The 22340-nt window shown below is 48.3% G+C and overlaps 1 protein-coding gene and 1 long non-coding RNA gene across 2 annotated transcripts in view; one reads left to right on the plus strand and one right to left on the minus strand.

Annotated features, from left to right (window-relative positions):
• NMNAT1 (nicotinamide nucleotide adenylyltransferase 1) overlaps positions 1 to 16607 on the plus strand; it is a 22754-nt gene extending 6147 nt beyond the window's left edge. Inside the window, exons 2-5 of the mRNA XM_024554206.3 lie at positions 8837 to 9007; positions 9871 to 10054; positions 12153 to 12295; positions 12613 to 16607. Coding sequence (XP_024409974.2) covers positions 8893 to 9007; positions 9871 to 10054; positions 12153 to 12295; positions 12613 to 13025 — 855 coding nt within the window. The 5' untranslated portion in view covers positions 8837 to 8892 and the 3' untranslated portion in view covers positions 13026 to 16607. The remainder of the gene's footprint in view (positions 1 to 8836; positions 9008 to 9870; positions 10055 to 12152; positions 12296 to 12612) is intronic.
• LOC139440779 (uncharacterized) lies at positions 33 to 2478 on the minus strand. Its single transcript, XR_011650942.1, has 3 exons — positions 2246 to 2478; positions 1109 to 1239; positions 33 to 689 (listed from the first exon to the last, which is right to left on the minus strand). It is a non-coding gene; the product is annotated as an uncharacterized lncRNA (long non-coding RNA).
• Positions 16608 to 22340: the final 5733 nt, after the last annotated feature.

The raw sequence follows: 22340 nt of genomic DNA on the forward strand, positions 1-22340 counted from the left end.
TGATAGGAGCTCCTTTATTTGGGGTGGATTCGGGTGTGCTGTCAACCCTGTGATTTTGGTTGAGCTCTTCCTTTTTATCCATGGTTAGTGCTTGTTAATACTTAAGGACAACGCTCTTCCAAACGACTGGTTTTGACGTGCTTCCTGTTGTCGCCGCTCTGATGTTCAGCTGAGTGCTGCATCTCTCATTTCGGAGTAGCAGGGCAGGAGATGGTCGTGTGCTTGCTGGCAGCGGTCAGGAGCAGAGCTGCTGGGACAGGCTTGGCCTGCTGGAGACGTGCACCCGAGGCAGGAGACCAGCAGGGCTCCGGCACCAGTTTCAGACTGTTGGTTTAGCTTCTGGTCTTGCACAGGTCACACTGGCCAACCAGAGCAGCCCCTGGCCTGAGAAAAGCACTGTAGGGTGAAGAATGGGACTGCATTCAGTGGAGTGGAATAAGGTGGGATGGGTGGCTTTTTACATCCCTCTCTAACCCTCTCTGCTTTTCTCATGCTTTTCAGACTCCTTAGCTTCTTGGACTTCTGCTTGCAATGTGACAGTCCTAGTTGAACAGTTCCTTCCCTTGAAGGACTGATGATAAGCCTTGGACAAAGATAGGTTACTTGGGAAGTTTTTGCTTACCTGTAGAAACCAAGCTGCTCACTGATAGCAGCACAGACAAGTAGTAAAGTTCGGGAGTCGTTTTTTCCTGTGGGAGGGAAAAAAGCACTGTGGGGAAGACTGCTTTTCATTGGAACATATATTTAACATGTTTTTGCCCCAAAGATTCAAACAGAGACAGACACCAACTTAGCAAGAGACGGAAGGCTTGCTGCTGAAGGGCCAAACCTAGTCCAACAGTTCCACTGTCGGTTAACATCTTAACTTAAAGACAATTTCCAGTAAAGTGGAATTCACACACAAAAAGAAAACCCTCTCGTGGAATTGTTTTCACTTTCCCTGGTGAAATGTTTAACTGTGACATGTGTCTAATTAGGAATTCTATCTCCACATACCTTTATTTTTAGTGTAAATAGAAAATAAATATCAAAAACTAATGATATATTGTATGCAGCCGAGCTGACAGATTAAGCTGAACCTTTAGAAACTCAGTATTTAGAAGCATACACAGTCAGCCGCCAAAACTGTTAACACCACAGTGCAGACTCCTTCCCCGAACGACCCCACACCAAACACAGAAAGCATCCTCTTCAGGGCCCGTGGGACCGGTTCCATGTGAGTAAGCAGCACAGAGAAACCTGGTGGGACAGGAGGACAGCTTCAGTTTCCCGGGCTGAGTCATCCCAGAAGTAAGTTCTTGAATGCAAACCTAAATGGAACGTGTTTCCTCGCCTTTCTGACAGGTTGCGTTCTTATGGGCAAGGCTGGTGACAATGACTCTTTGACTGTTTTAGGAGTAACGTCCTCATGACCTCATTCAAACCGCACAGCAGAACTGAGGCAGGCACGGTCTGCATTTTATGGACGAGGAAAGGGCTGCTCCGAGGGGCTTAGGGACTCCTGCTGCCGTGGGCGGGTGAGGGAGCTGACCTCCCTCTCCCTGTCATGCGGGGGGCCCCTGGACATGGCACATGCTGCCCATGGTGGAGTCGTGATCTTGGGGGGGGGGGGCCTTCTAGACCAGGGCCTAAGGCACTCAATAACTAGATCTTCATTTTTTAAAAAAAAATCTCATCACTTTTTGGCTTCAGGTCGTCAAGATCCCTGTTTTTCTACTCATTAGGTAACTATTTACTGACTAATCAAATAGATCTGCTCTGTTTATATGACTGTAAAGAATTTATAACACCAACATGAAATATTTGTATTTAAACTTAATTTGGGCCCTGACTGGTGGGGCTCAGTCGGTAGGGCGTCGTCCACAAAGCAAAAGGTCGCCAGTTCGATTCCTGGTTGGGGCACAAGCCTGAGTTGCTCGTTCGAGGTCGGAGTGCATATGAGAGGCAAGCAACCAATCAATGACTCTCCCTCATATTGATGTTTCTCTCCCTCTCTTTCTCCCTCCCCCCTCTCTTTACAAATAAATAAATAAAATCTTTTTAAAAAATAAACTTAATTTGGTTTCATATTCAAATCACAAAACAACTAAAATAGTGACTAAGGAGGTTTTAAGAATTTCCTTCACCTGAATTGTAAATGTGGACTTTTTCTTAAGTTTCAGCCTGAGAGCTCCTGAAAACTGGAAGTCCTGTCTTCCCCACTGAGTAGACACTTAAGCGCTGGGCAGAGTGACTGCCCACTTACCAATTGTGAAGTAGGTAAAGATGATATTACCGACCAAGTTGTTAAGGAGCGGTTGACTGCAGTACTGGGAAGAACTGGGCCTAAAAATAATGCATTGGGTTGTAGTTAACATGTTACTGACTAGAAGAAATCCGCTCCAAGCAGAGCGCCAGGAGGCACTGCACCCTCTGAATGCCAATCCCAACCTGGCACGAGGTCCGTCTGGCTCTAGGCACCTCACTTAAGAACCTTGTCCCTTTAGCACAAGCAATATTGAGAGTTGTAAATATTCATAATTGGTGGGCAAATAAAGTTCGCCATTTTTCTAGTTCCTGTCAATTGGCTGTTTTGGTGAAAAATATTTTGTGGAAACCTTGGCCGTCTGGAGTAAAGAGATAAGCGCTACGGCACACCAGCCTCCCGCAACGGCAGCGGGCAAGTTTGAAGCAGGCTGTTACAGTGAGGTCCCAGTTTCCACTCCTTCTCTGCCACTTCAGTGCGGCTTCCGTTTTCTTTTAGAATATCAGTGTTCTCCAAACTGCGATTTTGTTGTTTGGGATGTACCAAACTGCATTTGCCTCGTTTGCCTCATTAGAAAGTTGTTAGCTGACTGGGTTTTCCTGCCCAAACTAATCTCCCACGTAGAAGCTGAAATAACACATCAAGTCACAATCTGGTTGAGAGTGCCTCTGTCGCTCTCAGCCCTGGAGCCAGGCTGCTGGGACTGGTCTCTAGGGAACCCTTAAAGTGAAACGCTGGTGCCCTCCTCGGCTCTTCTTATACTAGAAGAAGTAAGTGTTGATTGAAAACCCCCATCTGCCCAAATCCAGTTATTCTCACTGTATTGAGATTTTTGGCTTTTCAAAGAGGTGAAGCAGGTCACAACTGTCCATCCTAGAGGCAAACACATGGGGCAGGCTGCAGTTAAACACCGAACGGGAGCTGCAGAGCGCGCCCGAGCCACCTCCACGGGTAAGACACAGGCGGCTGAGCTGCCCGGTGCGGGGCGGGCTGATGAAAGCGCTTACCTGAGCAGAACATAAAACTGGAGGAGCAGAGCGGTGATCCCAAACAAGTACACTGTCACTTGGCTGTGTGGGACGCAGTGAGGTACATTTTACATTTGTTCAGTGGTAAAATGACTTCAAGAAACCAGTCAGGTTCTGTTTCAGGATAATGTAACCTTAAACTGCAGAGGTAAAGTTTTAAACACAGCGAAGATGAATTGAGATCTACCCCATTAGAGCAAAATTATATCTAAGAATGCTCCAATAAAAATATGAAAAGTGGCTGCCGCTTGTTCAGCTCCTGCTGTGTCGCAAGCACTGTTGATACTGGTCTCTAAGGAACCTTTGGAACCTTGGTTCCTTTATCAGGACGGAATTAATGCTATAAGGCAATCTGCAGGTAATAGCATGAGTTACTAATATACGTGTACATAATCAGTAGACAAATGTGTCAAACATTTTGTATGCATTTTTCTCACTTAATGTGCACAAGTCCTATGAGGTAGGGGCTGTGGTTCCCCATTTTACAGATGAGGAAACTAAGCCTGAGATTAAGTGTCTTGTCCAAGGACAAACACCTGGTAGTAAGAGGCAGAGGCAGAGCCAGAGAGCCGGAACCGTGCCCCTGGGTAGTGTTAGCGCTGCCTCCAGGCTGATGGTTCACAGGGAGTATCACTTACAAACCCGGGGTTAACCTGCTGACCGCAAGTTACAGCCAAGTGAAGTCTGCCGTCACTGCCTAAACATTTTTGAAATTTTGTTGAGATTACGTGTATGTAGTTTCCATGCATACAAGAACATCTTCCCCATTGTGTCTCTTTCTTCACCATAAACTCTATTAGTTCTTTGATTATTTTATTAATTGGGTCTAGCACCGAATGACTTAAGGATATTTGTAGAAATCAAACTTACCCTCCAAGGACTAATATTTATCCCATTGAGGGCACTCAAAATAAAAAAAATAGGCAACTTCAAAATATACTCCCATACTATTTAAATCAATAGCACATTGTTAGAACTAGAATGTAGTTACATGCTTAAAGTTGTTTTAAAAGGCATATCTTCTTTTTAGAGGTATAAAGTCCAGAGGTGGTCAAGTCAACCACATTCTTTATGTCAGCTCATGGGACATCCTGAAATGTGACAAGAAAAGCCAAACGATTCCTATTCTTTCTGAAAAAGTTAATGTTTTAAAAACTGAATGTTTACAAAACGTTTGACTAACTTTTACGCACCAATGTTTTTAAAACCCAAGAAGGTCAGTGAAATTGAACTTGGGAACTGAAAGTAAATTTTAGCTAAACTTCTAGACGACCTCAGAAAGAAGTGATGTGTTTGTCCCCGCGGGCTGAGGAGGCACTTACAGCCGGCGCCGATGCGATGGTGGCAGCACGCAGCGCGCGTGATAGGCCGTGTGGGCCAGACAGAAGTGAATCATGGTGTCCCGGTCCTGAGCGCCTGGAGCAGGCAAGGAGGATGCCCAACAGTCCTGTTAGAGCTTTCAAACCTCTTCCCCAGTTCCCCACCTGTCCTGTCCCCCTTCCCTTGCAGAGGGACAGATCCTTATGTTTTTTTAAAGCCACCCTGGGCTATGATTAGTGCCCACTGTAACTTGATTCTTCTGCGGCTCTGAGGGTCTAAAGTTTAGTCTGAGCTCAGGTTGGTTGTATTCACAGTGAAGTAATAGGACTGAGCTAGATATTTGAGACAGGCCGTGAATGTGACAAAGGTGAAAGCTTTCTCTAAGCTGAGAGATCTGCTTCTCCAACCCCATCCCCCAACCCTTCCCCTGGGGAGCACCTGGACACCTGAGCTCATCCCCAAGGTCAGGGAGTGGCTTCAAGCTCTTTGTTCCAGCCTTGCCTGTGGGCAAGCAGCTCCCTTGGGAACCAGCACCTCCTGATCTCAGCCTCCCTGTTCCACAGCTCACAGCTCAGTCTCCCTTGGGAAATGGTACCTGAAACTTGAGATGGGCAGGCTGAACCCAGCCCCTCCACCTTAGTCCTGGAGATTGTGCTCAGTAGCCCGCAGGGTACCCTGATTTCCTGTGCGCTGTGCAGTGTACTGCAGGGATGTTATGTTCACCCCCACCCCACAGTACCACAGGTACTTTGTCTGAGAGTTACAGGGTGGGGTTAGGGAGGGGATGCGTGGGAACAAGCCCCAAGTGAACCCTGGTTTCGTCCTTGAGGTGTCTGAAGGTAGGACATGTCAATCATTCTTACCTGTGAATTCACTTTTTAACGCCACGTGCAGCACTACTGACCCTTTGCTCCTTTATTTACTGTCAGCGATTAGCAGTGTCCCTGTGGTCCCTGCCCCTGTGCTTTGTTTGCAGAAGGCCTCAAATATTTATTGAACTGATGTTTCTTATGTCTATCCCCATGACTACTTAAACCAAAGCACTCAGGACTTTGGAATTGGCTGTCCTGTCTTGGTTTGCCCCTTGCAGGACTTTTGGTCTTATCCAAAATTGTCACAGAAGCTTTTGGCCCATGATTCATTACAGCATACAAACCTAGAATTCTCGTAGGCTTTCATCACTGAAGAACGAATAAAGGCACAAGCAAACGTTTGACCTCCCACGTGCTCTTCATTGCGAGGTTACTTGAGGACATGCTCCAGAAGAACTTAGGAAGGAAAGCACGAGAGTCCGTGCTGCTGTCCTTAAGTAGTTGGGGGTCTGACTCGGGAGAAGGGTTTCAGATCGGCACCTGCACAGGGGAGTAGAGATTTTCAGTGCAGATTACAGAGAGAGCGTTCCAGGAAAATCCAGATTCGGTAGAGTTAATGATGCTTGGTCGAACTGTTTGAAACTGGTGTTTTTATAGATCCAAAGGAGCTCAAGTGTAGCAACACGACATGCAACCTCGGTAGCTGTCTTCAGTGTGCTCACTGCCCCCCCAAAGCAGTTTTCCGTGCTGCACACATGTTGCCTCCTTCAACCCTCACGTTCATCAGGTAGGCTCTGTTATTTCCTCTGTTCTAAGACTGAGAAAAACTGGGACACAAGGAAGAAGAGGTCAGGGTCAGGTTGCCCAGGGTCCTCCAGTGCACGTAAGTATTGGGAGTGTAAACTCACAACCATTGCGCTGCCCAGCGGGAGACTGGGCGACACTTCTCTGTGGACTCTGACCAGTCCTAGGGAAAGAACTGCGCTATTGGCAGCCAGGTTACCCCCAGGGAAGCCCCCTGGTGAAGCCCTGCCTACACACTCAGAGCTGCCTATCAGCTAACGTTGAAGGAAATTTAAACTATACCATTCGTGGTAGAGAGATAGGAGAGGATAATGCCTCGATGAATCAAGACCAGATTCATACCAGGATACCAGAAAAAGGAACACTCAGAAATTAATGTAATAGCAGAAATGCAAAGCTCAACACGTGGGCTGGAGGATGAACTCAGTACCCAGAAATGTGGGCATGTGCTAGAAATAGCAGAGAAACGATAAGAACAATAGACCAGTCCAGGTACCTCCGCTCTAAGGAACAGGCATTTCTGAAGAGAACAGAGAAAAGGGGAGGCAGGAGGTCACGGGTGGAGTAGTTCACAGGTGGTTTTCAGAGCGGAAGTTATGGCTTTTGAGCTCTAAAGGGCCTGCTCAGTGCCCAGAGTGGGGGGCAAATGTCCCCACTAGAGGACATCAGTGTGAAATTTCAGGACACGGGGACAAAGAGGAGACCTTACAAGCTTCAAGGGAGAAAATAAGTAAGTCACACTTAAAGAAGTGAATGTGACTTTGGATTTTTTGCTGTTTGTACTGCAATCTAGAAGTCGTGCCTTCAAAATTCTGGGAGAAGATGATTTTCAAAGATTGTGTATTTATTCTTACATGTTTAAACTTCAGTCACCTTCAAAGTACTCTCCATTTGATGCAATACATCTATCAAGATGTTTTTTCTACTCCTCAAAACAGTGTTTGAACTCATTGATTTTGATGCCTTTTAGTGCTTCTGCTGTTTTTTGTTTCATCCTTCCTCATCAGCAAAACGTTTTGCTTTGAAGACATTTTTCACCCAGGGAAACAAACAAAAAGTCACTCAGGGTGAGATTGGGTGAATAGGAAGGATAGGGCATGGGGGTCATGCTGTTTTTTGGTCAAAAACTGCTCAACACTCAGCACCGTGTGGGCAGGTGCTTGTAAATCACCCATTACGAAATGGGCAAACACGTTGAAAGAATCTTCCACAAAAATTTGCTGAAGCTGAATGCAGCCTCTCTCAACAACGCCAGCTGGTGCACTGATCCAGACGGGTTCCCAGAGCACTCACCCAGTGGGGGAAGCCTGAACTATTGTACAAGGGGCCTGCCCTCCAGAAGATATGGAAGTTTGGGAGAGGAGAGTGGGGGTGTATGAGAGCTGATCCTCACAGATCATAAGAGAGAGTAAATAGCCACTCTTTACACTGGGTGAATTGAGGAATAGCACTAAGCGCACATAATACAGAATGAAGGTAGAATCTACCAAACGAAACAGCTGAAAAGTTAATGGTGGTTGCCTTTAGGGAGCTGAATGGAGGGTTTGGTGAGTGGGACGTGATTGATGACTTGGTCTTCATTATGGACTTCTTTATCACCCTGTGATTTCTCAATCTACATTCATTTAATAAAAGTTTTTAATGACATTTTTAGATCAGATGTCTTGCAGTACTTACTAAGTTTATGGAAAGATCAAAAGGAATAATTTTTGTGAAAAAGAGGTTTGTACCGTGGCTGGTGTGGCTCAGTAGATTGAGTGCCAGCCTGCAAGCCTAAAGGTCACCGGCTTGATTCACGGTCAGGCTACATGCCTGCGTTGCGGCCGGGTCCCCACTTGGGGGTATGGGGGCGTGTGAGAGGCAATCGACAGATGTATCTCTTACACATTGATGTTTCTCTCCCTCTCTTTCTCCCTCCCTTCCTCTCTCTCTAAAAATAAATAAACAAAATCTTTAAAAAAGGAAAAAGGTTTGTAATTGTAAGCTATCATTCAGTGGACTGGTAATGTGATCACATTGACTTAGAGGCAGAACACGGCTTTGGCGGGCAGGCTGCTGGGGAGCTGCATTTGGGAGACGACACTGTCACCATGTCAGTTAACCGGCCCCACGCTGCAATCACAGAACTGCAGATGCTTACAACAGTAAACATTCATTTTTGGTCCAAGTCTAGGGTCAGCTGTGGGTCTGGGATCTGGGCCGGGCACAGCTGATCTCACCCGAGCCAGCTGTGGTCTGGCTGGTTTCGGTTGGCCTCCGCCACATAAGCAGTGGTGGGCTATCTGTCAGCAGGACTGCCAGCTCCACCCCCCCCATGCTCTGTAATCCCCCCGTGGGCTGGGCCAGTTTCATGGCAGAGGCAGGAGACCAAAAGAAAGTGGAGGTGTACAAAGCCTCACCGGCATACTGTCACATCTGCCACATTCTTTTGGCCAAAGCAAGTCACAAAGCATGGGGAGGAGATCCCTATCCTTTATGGGAGGGGCAGCAAATTCACACTGAAAAGGGGGGGGCAGAGAAATGGGGCCACTTTTGCAATTCATAGTCATTGAAGCAATCCATCTACTTGGAATGAGAACACAGAAGGATGTCAGACGATCTACATCTGATTTTCTTTTCCTTTGTAGACAACAAGGGAGGTGTCGGAGGGTACCACTTAGGTCAACAACTGCAAATTCTTAGCATGGAGAATTCAGAGAAGACAGAAGTGGTTCTCCTTGCTTGCGGTTCCTTTAACCCTATCACCAACATGCACCTCAGGCTGTTCGAGCTGGCCAGGGACTACATGAACGGGACAGGTAGGAACAGTAACTGAAAGCAATGATGAGGTTCAGAACACACTACCCCCCAATGTGGCCCCGTGGCATATCGGATACTTTAAGCTGAAGGAATTTGAGAAACTGGCAGAATCAGGAGGGCCCCCCTGAAGCAGGTCCTAAAACCCTCATGGGAGAGGGGCGGAGCGGCCTCATCTCTGAAAGCAAAGGGAGGCCGAGTGGAATCGCGACGAGTGGGCCTTCCTAAGTTCCCCTGAGTTTACTGCACTTACCTGGTGCTTGCGGCCCTGTCCGCCAGCATTGAAGTACTCGGGTTTGACTGTTCCCCAGGGTCTTCACTTCCTTATGGAGGTTCCTGTGTTGTGTAACCCTTCTGTTAAATAGATGTGTATGCTTTTCTTTTAGTAGCCTCCTTCTCAGTTTAATTTTCAGCCCCAGCCAGGGACCCTACGAGGGGTGGGGGAAACCGTTTTCCTTCCCTCCATACATGAGACTGATTTTGTTACATGAGTGATCATGCTCTTTGCTGATAGATGGGGTGCTCACGCTCACTGATAATCAGGGAACTGAAATTAAAAATCACATATATGTCCCCCATCCCATGGACAAAAATTTTAAAACTTCCTCAGGTCAAGGTCAGAGGCTGGGGACTGGGCTCTTTTTAACACTCTGGGTGGGCCATGCAGCTTGATTAGGCCGTTTCACAAGGCAGTTCTATGTCATGTCTGTTTTACCACAGTTGTAAGTGAATGAATGAATGAACCTGAATCCCCGTTTAAAAAAAAGAAAGGGAATCTTTGATTATGAAACATAGTGGTGGTAATATTTCCTGTGTGTAAAATCTAACTTCTTGTACCTTATGTCAAACCTAACTCTTTATGCAGGAAAGTACAGAGTTATCAAAGGCATAATTTCTCCCGTTGGCGATGCCTATAAGAAGAAAGGACTCATCTCTGCCCACCACCGAGTTATCATGGCAGAACTCGCCACCAAGAATTCCAGCTGGGTGGAAGTCGATAGCTGGGAAAGTCTTCAGAAGGAGTGGACAGAGACTGCGAAGGTGCTCAGGTATTTATGGTAAAATCAACTTTGTCGGTTCTCTGGAAATGGGCTGGGGGCCTTCTCGGCGTTTTGCCATGTCTTAGGGCTGCCTGGGTCTGCGAGCACACAGATCCACGCAGCTGGCCCTGGCGGGGTGGGGGTGGGGGGAAGACTGGGGCGGTGCCCTTCCTGTGTGAGGCTGTGTGACACAGTTGGCTCTCCTTTGCCTTTGCGTCTTCTGTGGTGCGCTGAGACGTTTGCACGCTTGTTACCATGTCCCCCTCTGTTGGAGAATATACAGAGAAAGTCCCGGTGGTAAGATGGTGCTTGTCATCAATCTTCTTTGGTGTGAACGAGAGGCAGGTAATTTAAGGGAGGGGAGCCGTGATGCTTGACAGTGGACGGGCCTGTTTCTGCGTGCTGCTTCCGTGACCGCACCTGGGGTCGTCACAAATCTCTGTGCTTCCACCTTTGGGGCAGTTCCCGCTCAGGGTTCAGAAACCAGAGCGAGTAACCTCTAGTTATTACTTACCATTTCCTCAAGTATAAAATACACGGGCTTTCTGAAAAACCTTTCTATCTAATGTCCGTTCTCAGAGTTCCGAACCTTCGGGTTCTGACTGCGTCATTTAGGGTTCAAATAGGAACTGGAAACCACTGTGAGTGTGTTAAGCTGAAAGGGACGTAGATGTTTAGGCAAAGTGTTAAAAGGGCTGGAGGAGTGGGAGTCGGGGCTTGTTCAAGGTCATACCTCCTCAGCTGCAGCTGAAGGTCAGGAGACTGCTCCTGCCTCTGCTACCACCACCTGCTGTTCTGCTGTTCTGCTGTCCCCATCTCCCGAAGCCGGTGACGGGAGGCTGGAGTATAGAGCCTGGCTACCATGCTCACGCTGTAATATTGCGTGTCCAGCTTCACAGCTGCAGAAAGGTGGCCTCTGTCTCCCTTCTTCCTTTGAAATCTCTCATGAGTGGTCTCCTCAGCAGGGTCTCGGTCACATCCAGAGGCTGCTGCGAGGACCCCTGGGAAAGGGGTTCAGGGCAGCATTCAACACTGAGCCTGCAGATGGCAGCAGCACAGCGACTTCTCTGGAGGGACCTGTCCTTTCCTGCTCTGTGGGGAGAGGAGAGGCTCCCTTGCCTCCTTGCCCTGCCCAGCCCCCCTGGCTCCTACTAACCTACTGCCCCTTACGTCTCCAACTCAGGAATTCAAGAGGGAAGGGATGTAGGGACCCAAGGACCCAGAGTTTGTTCCATAGGGTGGCTCCCGTTACTTGAATCACTGCACAGTTGTAAATCGCTGGGCACCTGGCTGCCCGCCAGAACGAAGTCATGCACAGATGCTGCCGGCAGGCCCTTCCTTGAGGCCTCGGGCACTTGCCCCGCTCCAGGCCCTTACCTGTGGTCTTGCGGTTCTCCATTCCCAGGTCAAGCCACACTCTTCAGTGGTCAGGAGTGTGGGCTCTGGAACCAGACTGCTGAGGTTTCAAGTCCAGCCTCTGCTACTTACAAGCCAGATGACCTTGGGCCAGTCAGTGTCCTCTCTCAGAGTGGATAATAAGCAACTCTGGTGCGGTAGCAGCAATAATACAGTTGCTTTTAACAGCCAAACCATTCACTCCATCAGGAGTTACTGGATGCCTCCCATGTCCCAGGGACTCTAAGCCTCCTCCTCCGTTATGGGGTGATGATAATAATAATAGGAGAGAATTTTTATAGAATAGAATTCATAGAATAATAATAATTATTATTATTTATGACATGGGATGCTGAGCACATTTACTCAAGTAGTCCACGCAGAGGGTTGAGTGTAGTGCTTTGCATAGAGCAAACAATGTTAACTCTTGTTAAGACCTGTACACATAAAGCTTAGACTGGAATAGCGACCGTGAGCTGCGCTCCCAGGGTTCTCCTTGCTTTCCAGTCCCAGGAGCCAGGAGCCAGGACTCCAGGGCACTGGCCAGCATCCCTTCCGACTGCCCAGGCACCGTGTACACCTGCAGTTAAGAGTTTTTACTATCACCCGCCTTTAACATTGCATCGGAGGCTCTTGGGCATCTGCAGATGGACGACCCTTCAGGTGGGCATGGGGAGAATGAGGAATGTCCTGTTGCTTCGCTGTTTCACAGACACCATCAAGAGAAGCTGGAGGCCAGAAGCTGTGATCACCAGCAGGACTCACCTGTGCTGGAAAGGCCTGGGCGGAAGCGGAAGTGGGCTGAACAAACATCAGAAGTTAGTCAGAAAAAATCCCTAGAGCCAAGAACAAAAGGTCTGTATGTTTTACCAGGACTTTCTAGAGCCGAGCCAGCCCCACTCCTGTTTTCATTTTCTGTTCAGTACACGTGGGTGCCTGGAAAATGCCCCTCAGAGTTTGATGACGGAGGGCAAGGGAGGAAACAGCATCCCGAGCTCATTCCCCTGCACTAGTCCTTAACTTTTAGGTGTCCCGGTCTTTTCTGAGAATCGGAATCCAATAAAAACTATGAACCTTCTTTCCAGAAACACACACACACACACACATTCATTTTGACTCAGGGAGTTATTAGAAGAGCAAACCCTGAAGCAGGGCCCTCTTCTTCCTCCCAGGTGTGCCAAAGGTAAAGCTGCTGTGTGGGGAGGATATTTTGGAGTCCTTTGGCGTTCCCAATCTGTGGAAGAGTGAGGACATCGCTGAAATCGTGGGGGACTACGGGCTCATATGTGTTACCCGGGTGGGAAACGATGCCCAGAAGTTCATCTATGAATCCGACATGCTGTGGAAGCACCGGGCCAACATCCACCTGGTGAACGAATGGATCGCCAATGACATCTCATCCACCAAGATCCGGCGAGCCCTCCGGCGGGGCCAGAGCATCCGCTACTTGGTCCCAGACCCCGTTGGGGACTATATCGAAAAGCACGGTTTGTACAGCTCCGAGAGTGAGGAGAGGAATGTTGGAGTCATCTTGGCTCCTTTGCAGAGAAACACGGCAGACGCTAACTCAAACACAACAGCGTGAAGTTCCAGACTTCCCTTTTGGGGGCTTGAAACAGTGTGGGTGTTAGCGGCTGGGGAAAGGACGTGCGAGCCTGTTTCATGAACTAAAGCTTAAACGTGTGGTAAAAATCAGTAGTAAATGAAAGTCAGGTTTATATTTTTCTTTTTATCAGAAGTGGCTAAGATGAATGTTTTCAGTATGACAGCCTTTTTTTTCCTCTCTAGAATGTACAAGTCCTTTAAATTCATCTTTAAATCAGCAGCGCTAAAACCGGAAGACTGTTTAATCAAGCGAACTACAAATAAGAAATCACAAAGGACATCCTGGCTTTGCTACATAAGAAGAGCAAAGTAGGAAAAGCCAGAGTCCACTTAAAACCCTAGCTTGAGTTCTGACGGAAAGAACATTTAGGCATGCCTCTTTCTGGGCAGCTGTCACCCAGCGTGGCCAGAGCAATAAGCTTTAAAATGGCCATCCTGCATGGGACGCCGCTGATCAGGCCTCTCCAGCTGTGCAGAGACAGGCTGTGAAGGAGCCTGGCCGGAACTTCAGGCCAATAGTTGGTTCTCTCTGGCACCCGCTGGAACGGCTAGTTCAGCACTGCCAGGACACACACCTGCCTGGAGCTCCGCCTTGGGAGGCACGGAGTGGGGTCCCAGCGCCAGAATGTTTAGAAAGGTGCACTGACGTCTCCGACGCCCACCCCAGGGGAGAGCCTCTGCTTCACCTACTTTACACGGCCCGCAGCACAGCCCTGTGGCAGCGCATGTCCCAACCCCGGCCATCTGCCATCGCTTTGCCTTCAGGAGCCACTTCAGAGATGACATCACACTACCCGAAACAGAGAGGACCCCAGAGAATGAGGTGTCTTGTTCAAGAATTTTATTCAGTGTCTGCGCTCTAAGCCTTTATTGATAGCTTAACCAAAAGACAAACGGAGACCCTAAAATCAGGAGAAATGCCCCCCTGGGCCAGCCCAGCAGGTTCAGCTCAGGGTTCTGGGCGCTGATGACTAGCGTGTGGAAGCCCTCATTTCATGCCAAACCTTGTCTCTGAAGAGTCCTGCTGTGTCTCTTCCGGCCCACTGTGAATCTGCCTTTTGTGAATTTAAGCAGAAAAGGGGTCTTTATTTAAAAAAGACTTTATTTATTTTTTAGAGAGGGAGAAAAAAAGGGAGAGAAGCATCAATGTGTGGTTGCCTCTCATGCTCCCCTCACTGGGGACCTGGCCCACAACCCAGGCATGTGCCCTGACTGGGAATCAAACCAGCGACCCTCCGCTTCACAGTCTGGTGCTCAACCCACTGAGCCACACCAGTCAGGGCAAAAATGGGTCCTTTTTAAAACACTTGTTCTCTTTGTGTCCTTTTGTATGGTCATTAACCAGAGTAGAACCCCCAAATAATAAAGTCATAGCTTTACATTAAAAGTACAGGCTTGTTATAGAATGGGATACTGATTAAAATTTTGTGGAAGTTGTACCAATTGGTAAAGCAAAAAGGCCAGAAATAGCTTTTTACAGAATAGTTTTTTATGGTTTATGAAAATTGTTCTGTGATAGAAACAGGACTAAAGTTAAAATTTTAATGAAAATAGAAGAATTTACCTTTTGCAATTTATACTTCATACCTACATCACTCTAGATAAAGGCTGTACAACTGCTAAGAAAAAATACTTTAAATCGTGCAATTGTATCATCAGATCTGAACCCATAGCTTATTAAAGGAAATTATTAAATAAAACGTTCAAATTACACCCTACAGCTCCTGCCATTATTACTAACGCCTTGCAGACAGGAAGGGGTGCAAAGCCTGGCACCCAGTCATTTTTCTCTCCATCTGCTAAATGAATGAAAAGTTAGAATCTCGGATCGTGGAAATGCGGGTCATGCTCCCTCCTTAGCTTTGTGGAGTTTAAGAGTCGGAGCAGTGCTGGAGCATAGCGATCTAGAAGTACAGGAAGCTATCAAGGTTTAACTTTGACTTCTTCTCCTGGAAACTATAATTAGTGCATCTGAAGTCTTGCGTGAACTGCAGAAAGGCTTCCAGTGCTAGAGATTTCTCTCCTACCCTGTTGCCTCCCCACCTATCAGTGCCCACACCCTGCTCAGCCATGAGTGTATTGATGTCAGGCCCCGTGGGGTAAGGCGGCCTGGGAGACCCTCCCGGGAACACTGGGACTAGCACCCATGAAGTGGCCCTTTGTTGTGTTCATTAGGGATCAACCTTTGTACGTTGAACCAGCTGCTTGGCTGGCTTGGCTTTTTGTCCCAGTACCACGGATGCTGCTAATGTCACAGCATAATAGCATAGTTCTGGGTGTCTTCAAGGGCAGAGCTTCCTCCTTGGATAATAGAAATCAGAACAATAAACTTCACAGGGGAACAAATGTTACTAACCGCTGTGACCTCCATTGAGGAGGAAGAAAACGTGCCATTGTTTACTCTGTTCCACGCCTTTTTCATAATTTTCTGTCGCAATGTGAGAGTTTGGGAAGTGTGTAAAGCTGGTATTTTGCCTGTTTGCTGCTGGTCTTTTTACGGGTTGTGGTCCTTTCGCCCTTGCATGGTGTAATTGAAGCGCCACAAACAAGCTGGCAGCAAGTCCCTCACCGGCAGCTCCATCAGCTTCACTCAGTCCAAGCTACAGCACGTGGAGAGGTTGTTTTGCTGTCGTTTACCTGTTTGGTGGACAACTGGGAACAGCAAACCTGTTAGACAAGAGAAGTGGGTTCCTTCTGCCATGCGAGGATAAAGCTAGTCGTCTGCAACCCCCAGGAGGGCCCTCAGCCAACTACACTGGCACCTTCATCTGAGATTCCCAACCTCCAGAACTTAGTACCCCCTAGAGATCAAGTACAATGTCAGAAAAGCCTAGACCAGTCTCCTTAGCCAAGGAAATTGAGACAAGGGATATTGTAGGTAACATACAGGAACCATGTTGGGCTGAATCTGCATTTTGTACATTTGTGCTGTTCACTATTTGGGGGTATATAAAGTTTCTAACAAAATAATAAAGTCACATTATGGAAATTCAAGGGGGAAAAAAAGAAGGTTCTCCTTGGTGATCAGGACAGAGAGATTGAACCAAAGGGGTGGCTTGGGCTCATCTCCGTGCATCAGAGTCAGCTGGCTCTTCTGCCCTGTGAGGATCTCGCCACTGGGGAGAAGCAAGCATCCCCATTGCGAGGACTGCTGTCTTCCACCCCCACCTCTGAGTCCCTTCTCTGGGAGCCCAGAAGTCACCATGTTAGGAAATAGGCCCCTTTAACGCTTGTTTCTGGGTGCCATGGACACCTGTTCCTCTGCCATGTTCCTAATTGTTCCCAAAGGCCCCGTGGCACCCACCCCAACATGAGGAGCACCGTACTGCCAGCATGGGAGAACACCGCCCGCGAGAACACAGCCAAGGCAGCGTCTTTCCGCCTGGGAGGTGGGTGTTCAGTGCCAGGCCTGTCAGTCAGGTGCTTGTGGATGGCACCCCTTGTTCTGTGTCCCTTTCTCTAAAATAACACAGTGACCTCTGAGGCCCCTTCCAGCTCTGAAATGCTATCGACCTGGTAGAGGGTTGGCACTCACACTGGCTTCTCACCACTCTGCGCTGCCGCCTGTCCCTTCCTTCCCTGCTGCATGACCAGGGGGCACGTCTTGGGACACTATCGTTACATTAAGTGCCACGGGGAGCCACACAGAAGATGGAGACTGCTGCGGGGTTGCCTGCAGGTAGGTGGGGAGGAAAACCTGCTGCATCTTGAGCATCAGCAAGGGGCTCTCCAGAGCCACATCCAAAGGCTTCCTAAGCACGAGCACCCACGGGCCCACAGGACAGGAAACCAGGACCGAGGCCGTCCCAGGGGCAGCTCCTCCCGTGAAGCTGCCCAGACCAATGGATAACATGACCAAAGATAACATTTTCAGACATTGAGGAAAATACAGAACATCGAACTAGTGGTAACGGTAGAACAGACCCCCATGTAGCCGTCACCCAGCTTTAGTCGTCGCATTCCGACAGCCCTGCTTCACCGGCCCCTCCACTGTTTCTGTTTTGCTGGAATCTTTGAAAGCAAAGCCCAGATGTGTGATTTCATCTACAGATACGTCAGTGTGAGGAATGCATGAGTCTCATTTCTACATTAAAACAATTGTACTAAAGGCTAACAGGAGGGACTGAGAAGCATAGGGCGGTCGAGGAGGAGGGCAGGCGGTTTTTGTTTTGCTTTCGGGATTTATTTTGATTTTCTTTGGTGTATTGCCATGTAACTATATTAGTTCCAGGTGTACGGCAGGGTTTGTTACTTACCTGTTGCACAGTGGTCACCACTGCAAGTCTAGCTGACATCCGTCATCACACATAGTCACAAAATCTGTGTGTGTGCACGAGTGTGTGTGATGAGAAAGAGGTGTTCTTTAAAAAAACTCACTTGGGCCCTGGCCGGGTGGCTCCGTTGGTTGGTTGGTTGGAACGTCATCCCATACACCAAACAGGTATGGGTTCGGTTCCTGGTCAGGGCATGTACCTAGGTGGTGGGTTTGATCTCTGGTCGGAAGCGTACAGGAGGCAGCTGATTGATGATTCTCTCTCACGTGGATGTTTCTCTGTTCCTTCCTCTCTCTCTAAAATCCATAAACACATCCTCGGGTGAGGATGAAAGAAAAATCATGTGGCCCTATTCAATCTGCTTCAGGATCTCAAGAAAAACAGCTTTGCGGGAAATCAGTGAGATTTTGGTGGCCCCGCCAGCATTTTCCCCTCTGTGATGCAGAACAGAGGAGGGAGGCCACGGGGCCTGGTAGTCTTTGTCCGTCCCAGCTCATGGAAGCGCAGTCCTAACTCGTCTTCTTCAGGGTGCATTCTCGGGGCCCAAATTTTCCTGCAATCCCAGGCTGCCTAATAGTGCAGCTAAAAGTGTCAGTGTCTCCACAGCAGACCCGTTTCCCGCCACACTGTTCCCACTGGAAGCACAGTACTCATGAAGTGTAAGCATTTCACTTAACATTTGTTAAGGACCTTCAGCAAGTTAAGTATGCTCAGCAGCAAACCATAGTTAGCTTATGCCCTCAGTCAGGTTGGAAAAGGCAAACAAGTTGCTTAAAGGGACATGCGTACCTTGATTTTACCGTCTACATCAGGATGTTTTCCACTGCAAGAAGCAGGAAGCTCAACTCCAAGTGTTTTAAACAATAAGGACATTTATACCCGAAGTAGAGACAGAGGGCAGGCCGGACTCAGGGTTCACGGGGACAGTGAATCAACAGTGTCACAAGGACCCCCGTTCTTTTCATCTCCCTACTCTGCCGGTCACAGCGTTCTGCATCTGGTGCCCCTTGCTTTGTAGGACGGTCACTGGTGGCAAGTCTTCCTTCTTTGTGTTCAGAAGTGGAGAAAGGCTCGGTTAAAGTCAAGCATCTTTCTCAGCAGCCCCATCAAATTTCTCATATGTTGTTGTCTGGTTCAAATTCCTTTGAACCTCCTAGTCCCTAAAATCAACCAGCGGCAAAGGAGATAGGATTTCTGTGATTGCCTAAGCCTTCCACGACTCCAGCCCTCACCCCTGGAACTGGGCCGGGCTCCTCGGTGACACTGCTTCCCAGTACTGGGCAGGGCAGGCACGGATGGCGTGGGGGTCACCACAGTGTCCACACCATTCTTTGCTGGACGAACATCAGGCTCCATCAAGTGACAGACAAGTGGTTCCCCGACAGAACCCCCCTTGTCAGTTCTCACCCGTTCCTGTCCAGAAGGAGCAGTGTCTGTACCGGTTCAGGACCCTCTGCCTGTCATGTTATTTCATCTCATGTTGCTTTGCTGGTATCAGATGGAAGGGGAGACAGGGCTCGAATTGGGCCAAAGTTCTCCCTTCTTTTCTTTTTCTTTAAAAAAAAATATTTATTTATTTTCAGAGAGAGGGGAAGGAAGGGAGAGAGGGAGAGAAACATTAGTCGGTTGCCCCTTGCACACCCCCAGCTGGAGACCTGGCCGGCAACCCAGGCACGTGCCCCAACAGGGAATTGAACTGGTGACCTTGCAGGCCAGCCCTCAGTCCACTGAGCCACACCAGCCAGGGTCTCCCTTCTTTTCTTCTCAGAGAAAATTTTGTTCTTGTCTAGAAGAGAGATCTTAGAATTGTAAAGGAGAAAAATGGCTCCTCATCCCGTGGGCAAGTCCCAGTTATGGTATTTGAACTGAAACTCAACCCTGTTGCTACTGGATGGGCCCTGCCCAGGCTGGCAGAAATGCTAGAATTGTTATTAGTTATTTCCATTATACCAACCAGCACAAATGCTAAAGTCATTATTAGTTATTTCCGTGACTTCCATTTTCAGGCCAAGATCTAGAACAATAAGATTTTAAGGGCAGGAAGTAAGTATGATTTCTCCATTTCCTGTTTGCCTGGGATTTAAACAGGCTTCATGCTCCAGCAATCTGGTCAGAGTTCATAGTTCTGTGCCCATTAAGTGGCAAGCGACAGCCAAGTCCAGGCTTTGGAAACAGCCTCTCGGAGTCCACCAAAGGAGTCAATGTCTTCTAGTTATGAGAATCAGCATTCTCATTCTGAGCAAGGCAAGGCAACGCCATGTAAGGCAAGCCTCTGTTTCCTCAATAAAAATGGCATTTCTCCTTTAGAAAAAGTGGTAGCCCTGGCTGGTGTGGCTTCATTGGTTGGGCGTCGTCTCACAAAGCAAAGAGTTACCAGTTCGATTCCTGGGGAGGGCACGTGCCTGGGTTGCAGGCTTCGTCCTCATTCAGGGCATGTTCAAGAGGCAACTGATTGATGTTTCCTTCTCACATCAGTGTTTCCTTTCCTCTTTTTCTCTCTCTTCCCCTCCCTCTCAAATAAATCGATTAAAAAAAAAAAGTGTTAGCCATTCATTTAGCAAACTTTCATCGAACCCTCGCCAAGTGCCGTGGCAGGCTCTGGGGATGCTGTGGTGGTGAAGGAGATGAGCATGGTCTCCGCCCTTGAAATTTCAATGAAAAGGTAGTCAACAAACAAACCAAAAAAGGCACTTAAGGATTACGTTAATGATGAGGGTAGTGAGCAGAGTTGTGATACAGCGTAAATGTATATTGGAAGTATATCAGAGGCTGTTCGGAAAAGGTGATGTTTAGAGATTTTTGAAGAGATCCAAATCTTTCTCTGTCCAAGTTCTAAACCAACTGGAAACTAAGGTGGAAAAAGCAGCACATGGAGAACTAAGATGGCACCTTCACCACTGATCAGGTCTGGGTTGGAAGTCCTAACAGTGTGAGGGTGAAGGAGGCTAGGTGTTTGCAAAGGTGGCTTTTCTGAGGGCCCCATCCACTTGCTATGCCTACAATGTGACATCGAGAGACGAGGTCCCTTCCCTTTGGACCTGAGCAGGTCTATGATTCTGGTAGAAGTGATGTTACATGACTTCTGAGACTAGGTCAGAAAAGGTGGTACAGCATCTTCCTGCTGCTCCTGGGACACTCCCTCAGAGCCCAGCCAGTCGCACGTGCTGCGAGAGAGCCCAGCAGCCCACGGTGAGGCCCGTGTGAAAAGGAACCTGGCCCACTGCCCACCAGCCTGGCTGGGCACCCAGATAAGGGCAGCCAGCACCAGTGTACCAGCCAGGAGATCTAGCCATTTGGGAAGTGGCTCAATCTCCCGGCCCTCCAAACTGGACTCAAGTTACCCCAACTGATGCCTCGTGCAGCCGAGATGAGCTTTCTCCTGTGAACCCTGCCCGCATCACAGAGTTGGGAGCAGATGAATGGTTTCTGTTATTTTTCACCCACTACATTGGGGTGGGGGGCAGTAGTAACTTATACACTAATTCCCCCAGTCTAGACTTTGGAGCAGCCTACGGGAGGGAAGTCTGGGTCTGTGAGACAGATGCACCCCCAAGTCCATGTTAAAAGGGGAGAAGAAAAAAAAAGAAATACCCTGTGTTTAAATGTTTGATAGGTTCACTGCCAGGTTGATAAAAGTGGATCAATGGCAAGCAACTCATTTGGGCTTTCCTGGAACTTTTGCAGTTTCAGCGGTAGAAGTTTCTGAGCACTCCTTCTGCCTTAGGGAGACCAGGGAAGTGGTCGTCCTCGTCGCCCTCCCCCAGGTAACTCATCCCACCTCCATGAGCAGGAAGTGAGCATTTGGAAAGAGGCCAGGGTATTCAGGGGACGCTCCTCTCTGTGGAGAGCATTATTAGAAAAGATTGTACCCCTGATGGTAACTTTGCAACTGGATGCCAAAGGAGCCAACCATGCGAAAACCAGGAGAAAAACATCCCAGGAAGAAAGAGCATCATATAGAGACCCTGAAAAAGGACAGGGTTTGACCTCTGCACAGAACCACGGCCACAACAAAACTGGTGTGAGTGGAGGTCCCGAGTCAGAATGTACTACTGCTGTCGGTAAAGAATCCAGAAGCCAAACCATGGCAGAGTGCGAATTTCCATTTAAGAAAAATGGGCCCTGGCTGGGGTGGCTCAGTTGGATGGGCATCATTTCGCCAACTGAAAGGCCACTGGCTTGATGCCCGGTTGCGGCATGTGCCTGGGCTGCAGGTTCAGTCCCCAGTCAGGCGCACATGAAAGGCAGCCAATCGATGTTTCTCTCCCTCTCTCTTTCTTCCTCCTTTCCCCTCTCTCAAAAAAGTAAAAATAAAAATCATGCCTTGACTCATGTGGCTCAGTTGGTTGGGCATTGTCCTGCAATGCAAAAGGTCACTGGTTTGATTACCTATCAGGGACATGTCTGGGTTGCCAGTTTGGTGCCCAGCTGGGGCGCTTATGAGAGGCAACCAATTGATGTTTTTCTCTTGCATCGGTGTTTCTCTCCCTCTCTCCCTCCCTTCCACTCTCTCTAAAAATAAATATATAAAATCTTAAAAAAAAAAGAAAAGCAAAAAGAAAAATGGGACAATACTGAAGGGCTTCAAACCGGGATGTGATAAGATCTGAATTACATTGCTCAGAAACTGCCCTGGCTGCAGTATGGAGGATGGTTTGGCGAGATTAGAGCCCAAGCAGCAAGTCCAGGGAGGAGGCAAGATGTGACAGACGAGGCTTGGGTTAGGATGGTAGAACCAACAAGTCTTGTTGATGGACTGGAAACAGGTGAGCAGAGAAGGGAGCAGTCCACCCCATGCACTGGGTTTTGGCTTGAGCAACCAGGCGACTAGTGGTGCAGTGGACAGCGATGAGGGAAGGTGGGGAATACTTTTGTTCCAGGCTTTCTGCCCTGGATGTGTTCAGTTTGAGACGCCTTTAAGGCATCCTAGTGGAGACATCAAGTAGGCAGTAAGAGCCAGTTCAAGAGCCAGTTCAGGAGCCAGGCCGCCTGGGTTTGGATCCAGACTCGTCCACCAGCTA

Source organism: Desmodus rotundus, chromosome 3 (genome assembly GCF_022682495.2).
Source record: "Desmodus rotundus isolate HL8 chromosome 3, HLdesRot8A.1, whole genome shotgun sequence".
NCBI lineage: Eukaryota > Metazoa > Chordata > Mammalia > Chiroptera > Phyllostomidae > Desmodus > Desmodus rotundus.